Raw genomic sequence first — 6,119 nt, 5'->3', positions numbered from 1 at the left:
GCCCGCCTTGGCCTCCCAAAGTGCTGGGATTACGGGTCTTGCTCCGTCACCAAGGCGGCAGCACAGTGGTGATCATAGCTAACTTCAGCCTCGATCTCCTAAGCTCAAGCTATCTTCCTGACTCAGCCTCTGGAGTGGCTGAGACTACAGATGTGTGCCACCATGCTCCACTATTTTTTAAATTTTTTGTAGAGATACGTCTTACCATGTTGCCCAGGCTGGTCTGGAATTCCTGGCCTCAAGTGATCCTCCCACCTCCACCTCCCAAAGCACTAGGATTACAGGTGTGACCCACTGCACCTGGCCAAAAGCTTTATTTTCTTAACTGTAATAAATGGAAAAACATTTTACTTACCTTTATATCACTACCTGGTGTGGCACTTAGAGCCAAGATTCTAAAGTGATTTGTATATTTGACTAGTTCTCTTACAACCTTAAGAAAAAAAAAAGTTCTTTAGTTTCATCTGTTCAATGCAAAAATAACAGTGGTTCTGTTAAACTACCTATTATACATGTTCCCTTATCATTATTCCTTAATCAGTATACTGATGGTCTAGTGAGTGAACCACCACCAGTTATGTTATCTGAAGAGCAAATGATTTAGGTTTATACTCTATGCTGATCAAGAACACAGTACGGCTTCTTCTACAGAAAAAACTGCAACATCAAAGCCAAATACAGAGGCAAATCAAAATACTCAAAGGGGCTGGGCACGGTGGCTCATGCTTGTAATCCCAACACTTTCGGGAGGCCAAGTGCAGTGGATCACTTTGACTCAAGAGTTCAAGACCAGCCTGGGCAACATGGTGAAACCTGGTATCTACAAAAGAAAAAAAAAAAAAACTCAAAGGGCTGCTTTAAGGTCAAATAGAGGAGGAAGAAAGTTCAGTTTCCATTGTCTGGGCCACAGTTCAGCCTTACAGCTATATCCATATGCACACTTGACAGATTAAGATAAACCTTAATAGATAAAACTGAGCAAAATTTTAAATAGCAATATGAAATTATATTTGCAATTTTGTGAAAGATTTTTTTAAGTTAGATTTTATGGAAAACTCACAATTGAAAAAAAAAAAATTTAGAGACAGGGTCTTACTCTGTCGCCCAGGCTGGAGCATAGTGATGATATCCATCATAGGTCACTGCAGCCTCAAACTCTGGGGGGGCTCAAGTGATCCTACTGCCTTGGCCTCCCAAGCAGCTGGGGCTAAAGGTATGTGCCAGCAGGCCTGGCTAATTTTTTCACTTTTTGTAGAGGCAGGGTCACCCTATGTTGCCCAGGCTGGTCTTGAACTCCTGACTTCAAGTGATCCCTGGCATTGGCCTTCCAAAGCACTGGGATTACAGGTTCAAGCCACTGCGCCCAGCTCACAATATATAAATTAAGTGTATTCATTAAAAAATATAGTCATTTGAGGTAATTTTTAAAATCTAAATATCTTTTTAAATCCTAAAACATTTCCTCGGTAGTACCAAATCACCATCTGCACTTCCTGGTTTGAACTCAACAACCATTTCTAGTATGATTAATACTGATAATTTGCCAGATTCCCAAATACCACTTCACGTGAAGCCCCAGTATAGAGGAAAATGCACTTTCAAAGTAGACTGATTTGCAGGAATAAGCTCTCAGTATACTATAGTTCCCAAATTAAACACAGGATTAAACAATAAAACCAGATTATTCAAAAATCACTCCAATTTCAACCCAAGACAAAAACAAATTCAATGAGACTAACACTGAATCTTGATTAATACTGATATTATTTATCGAGTTTTTAAAACTATGGTACAGATTGCATATGAAGATATAACATTATACTTATTATTCTTCAGAAACAAGTAAAATTAAAAACTGATGCAAGACAAAATATCCCTAGTGACCATTTTCAGTTTAGCTTAATGCTAGAAGTGATGGTCCTTACATATCATAGAAAGATTTTTGAAAAGTCATGAGTGCAGTAAGGAAGACAAAAAGACAGCTTACTGGATTGATGCTTTTAAAAATCTGTTTTGTATGATAGCCAAAATTCAAAGTGTTCTTTCAGATTGTGAGGCAGTTTTGAGTGAAATCATTTTATTGTTATATGGCACATGTATCAATATGCCTTCCAGAACTCTTATACATGAAAAGTAAGCCAAATACATTACTTCTTTTCAGGAGGAATTCTCAAGCATCTTGTAGAAGAGGAAATGGTGGTGTGTGCTTCATGGAGCAGGTGTGCCTATTGGAATATATATCTGGAATATTTAATGTAGTGTAAGCTGTCAGGGCTGTCTGATTATTAATGAAGTCAATGCATGTTTTATTGTATTCATAAAGTCTTGCTGTTAAAAAAAAATCATCTAATGCCTAGAAATGTTTTGAAAATAAAATAATTACCAGCTAAATCTTCAAAACGTATTCCATACAGTTGGAATCAAAAAAATTTTTTTAGGTGTTTTATTATTTCATTTCATTTTTGTAGACATAAGGTCTCACTATGTTGCCCAGGCTGATCTCAAACTCCTGGCCTCAAGCTAAAAGTTTTTAAATGCCCCTCTCAGGTGGAAATTTTTAACATGCTGTGTATTAATTTAATTTGGAATGATACAAATAAGTGGAAAAATATATTATATTCATTTCCTGAATATAATTAGGAAGATCAACTATTAAAAAAGATGACAATTATCCCTAATACAGAGATATAATAAAATAACATTTACAGTCCCCAAAGAAATGACTATACAAATTCAAAAACTGGCAGTGAAATTCATATCTTTGCCCTAAATGAAATTAACTTTCCCTACCTTTTCCCTCTTTTATTCTTGCTCTATAATCTCCTCCTATCATCACCAGCTACTATAGTTTTAACTACCATCTATATGTTTATAATTTCCAAATCTATATCTCTACCTCAGAACTCTCCAGCAAGATCCATACTTCTATCAATATCACCTAATGAATATCTACAGCTGAATTCCTCATAGACACCTCAAACTCAACACATCTAAACCATCTTTCCACGTTCCCCTAAACCTGCTCTCCATTCAGAACTCACAGTCTTCAGTTTTCCAAGTCAGAAATCTGGAAGTCATCCTACATCCCTTCTACCCCTCATTAGATACCCTGTCTTTAGCCTTCTTCTCTCTAATCTCTTTCAGATCTTAAGTGTTATCCCAGCTAAATATTTTTTAATGAGTCCCCACCACCTTTATCCACTATGGCCTACAAAGGTTTTCAAACTGTTAAGCATAAAATATTAATGACCTGGCCCTTAAGTAGAAGAGGCAAGGTCCCCCTTAATAGAAGAGGGAAACAGAGTCAGTTTCATTCAGTGCAAAGATATGAATGATGTTTACAACCACATCCCACTACTTCATCTTATTTTATATTCCTGGAGTACTCAACTGGAAGGCACTGTGTTAGGTATGTGGCATACATCATGTCATTATTTTACCTAGCCGCCAAGAAAAGACATCGTATATCCACTACCAATCTTTATTAATTTCAAAACTCCATTCATACCCTATTTTAGATCACTGTCCCAACCCTGACTAGGCTCTTATGATCTACATCTGACACTAATTATCTGGTTAGTTTTAAAAAAGAAAAAGAAAACAACAATAACAGCAAAAGGCAGTGGAGACACTGATTTGAATGGATGACAGAAAGTACAGATATTCTTTATCACCATCTGTTCTGAGATAATAGACGTAAAGGCTTTTTATAATATTGTCAATAACTTCCATCCCACTAGTAACTATTCGCCAAAATACTCTTTAACAGTACAGTTACACTACAAAATACCGTTTAACAAAATTATTACCTGGCAATAGGCATAGTTTCCGAGAGCTTTATGAGCTTCATCAATAACTAAACACTTTATTTCAGCAGCGGGACAAGCTCCTCTGGAAAGGTCATTTACCATGACCTGAGGTGTAAGAAAAAGGACTCTCTTACTGCACCATATTTCCTTCCTGGTGAAAGCTTGTGTAGACCCTGAAAATAAAAGTGACATTCTACATTCTAAACTTCAGACTGTTATCTATAAAATATAAATAGTCTGGCCTTTTCAGAAGGCAAACATGCTTTGGTAATATTAAGAGAAAAACAATTTGACAATTCATCGGAATGCTACATTTTAAAGTTCTGGTGTGGTCCAAATATCAAAGCTGGCACTTATCTAGGACTACAACCAAATTATCTTTAGAAAATTCCTACAAAATGGCATAATATTTGAAGAGAGGCAATTTCTTCAACTGAGAAATCTTTTTCAGGAAGAATGCCAGGAAACACCATGTTCAGTTACCCATGGGGTATACACATATAATAGCTTCAAAATACCATGAGAAGCTACCGATATTCTCTGAAGATTGAATAAAGCAACCCTACTCATCAGTGTTGGGCTTGCTACAAGTAGAGAATGTTTTAAGAGAGAGGGCATAAGATGTACATATTCTAGCTTGGGAGCTATTCCACATGGGTCAGGAATTCCTTTAACTCTATTTCCACCAAAACGCATGTTTTCCCCTGGAGACCCAGCTCTTACTTCAAAATTAGTCCAGTCTAAGATACCTGTCATTTCCGCCATGTGGGATTGCGGGATACCCATCACCTGGTAGCAAGCCTCGATCTGCTGTGTCACCAAGGGTTTCGTTGGGGCCATGAAGACCACCTTTCCTGAAGGGAACCAGCGGTAGAAATTGTACATGACCACGGCGGCAATAAAGGTCTTTCCCAGTCCGGTAGGTAGACACACCAGCGTGTTGCAGAACAGAGCAGCTCGGGAGATGTGCAGCTGGTAGTCTCGCACTGGGCAATTGGTAGGGTAAATCCACAGGGCGCCCGCGGAGGTGCAGAACCCGCCATTCTCTAGACACAACTGCCGCTCAGCCTCGTACGCCGCGACAAGCAACACATCATCGTCCGACTCCAGCTGAGCCTCCGCTGCTGCTGACAAAGGCGCCTTGGAGCTGCCAGGGCTCTGAGGTCGCTCAGTTCCGGAGCTACAACCCGGAGCCCCAGATGATCGGGAGATACTTGAGCCCCACGTCTGAAAAAGCGTTCTTTGCCGTCCGCTCATTAGGCCGACAACCACCGAAGGCTTCGGTCAGATATCCGTAGCAGCGGCAGCTCAACCGCTACGGTTCCGATCCCCATCGGTTTCCTTCGCACAAAACTCTGCAACGAGAAGGCGGGACTAAAGCCAATTTATCCAGTAGAAAATGCCGCCACTGAGTTTGCGTTGGGAATATCATTGGTTGGCTTCCCGGAAACCTGTGCAGGCCTCCCGGAGACTCATGCGCACCATTAAGGCGTTACTCTAAATATGGTCCCCTGTGCGCTTCCGGTGTTTTGTTTTGTTTTAAAAAACTCAAAATTTAACTTCCGTTTCCAAAGATTAGATGGCTGGGCGTCATTGCTAACGTGATTAAATCACTTAAAATGTCATAATAGAGATTTATTATAAAATATATACCCTGGGACAATGGAATACCCATCAATTTGTGAACTTAATGTTATTGAGCGTCTAATGTGCCTCATTCCTTGTACTTTTAAATCAGAATATAAGGTGAAAAGCAAAAGTGTGTTGATGGAATAATTTGTCTTATATCTCTATCTGGGCTGAGAAAACAAAATGCCAAGTCTCGTTTTCACCGTGCAAGGAGTGGCAACCCATTATTTTAATATTTTCATTGTTTAAAGGTACGTGAACGTGGTCTGGTCCAGCTATTCGTCAGAATTTTTTATGTTTTAATGCTCCTTGCATAGCAGAGCTAACTCATAGGCAACATGCCCAGAGTCTGCCTAGATTTTTTTAAGTAAGGAGTCCTAATGTTCAACTATTAAATCTTTATTATAGATAGAATTATAATAAATGTCGGTGTGCAATTATTCCACTCTAACAAAGATTTCTATATCAAACAATTCCTGACTTCTCTCTAAACCTGACTTTGAGTAACCTCTGTAAATTTGTTTCCTCGTGTACTGAGAAAAAATATACATCACAGAGTTACCAGCATTAATAATCTCATTCTCATCAGCAAGTGGCATCCTTAGTGCAGTTTCTTTATAAATTGTTTATTCAAGTTTCTGAACTTCGTGTTGGACAAACTTTCTCGTATTTGTATGGAGG

At 38.8% G+C, this 6,119-nt stretch overlaps 1 protein-coding gene across 1 annotated transcript in view; it reads right to left on the bottom strand.

Annotated features, from left to right (window-relative positions):
• Positions 1 to 5,281, bottom strand: part of FANCM (Fanconi anemia, complementation group M) — an 83,471-nt gene extending 78,190 nt beyond the window's left edge. The window contains exons 1-3 of the mRNA XM_011996239.1: positions 4,559 to 5,281; positions 3,810 to 3,982; positions 356 to 433 (exon numbers count right to left, since the gene is read on the bottom strand). Of these exons, the coding sequence (XP_011851629.1) occupies positions 356 to 433; positions 3,810 to 3,982; positions 4,559 to 5,066 (759 nt within the window). The 5' untranslated portion in view covers positions 5,067 to 5,281. The remainder of the gene's footprint in view (positions 1 to 355; positions 434 to 3,809; positions 3,983 to 4,558) is intronic.
• Positions 5,282 to 6,119: the final 838 nt, after the last annotated feature.

The sequence above is a fragment of the Mandrillus leucophaeus genome, unplaced genomic scaffold, assembly GCF_000951045.1.
Source record: "Mandrillus leucophaeus isolate KB7577 unplaced genomic scaffold, Mleu.le_1.0 Scaffold505, whole genome shotgun sequence".
Lineage (NCBI taxonomy): Eukaryota > Metazoa > Chordata > Mammalia > Primates > Cercopithecidae > Mandrillus > Mandrillus leucophaeus.
Note: the sequence above shows the minus strand (reverse complement) of the source record. Positions and strands in the feature narration are given on the sequence as shown.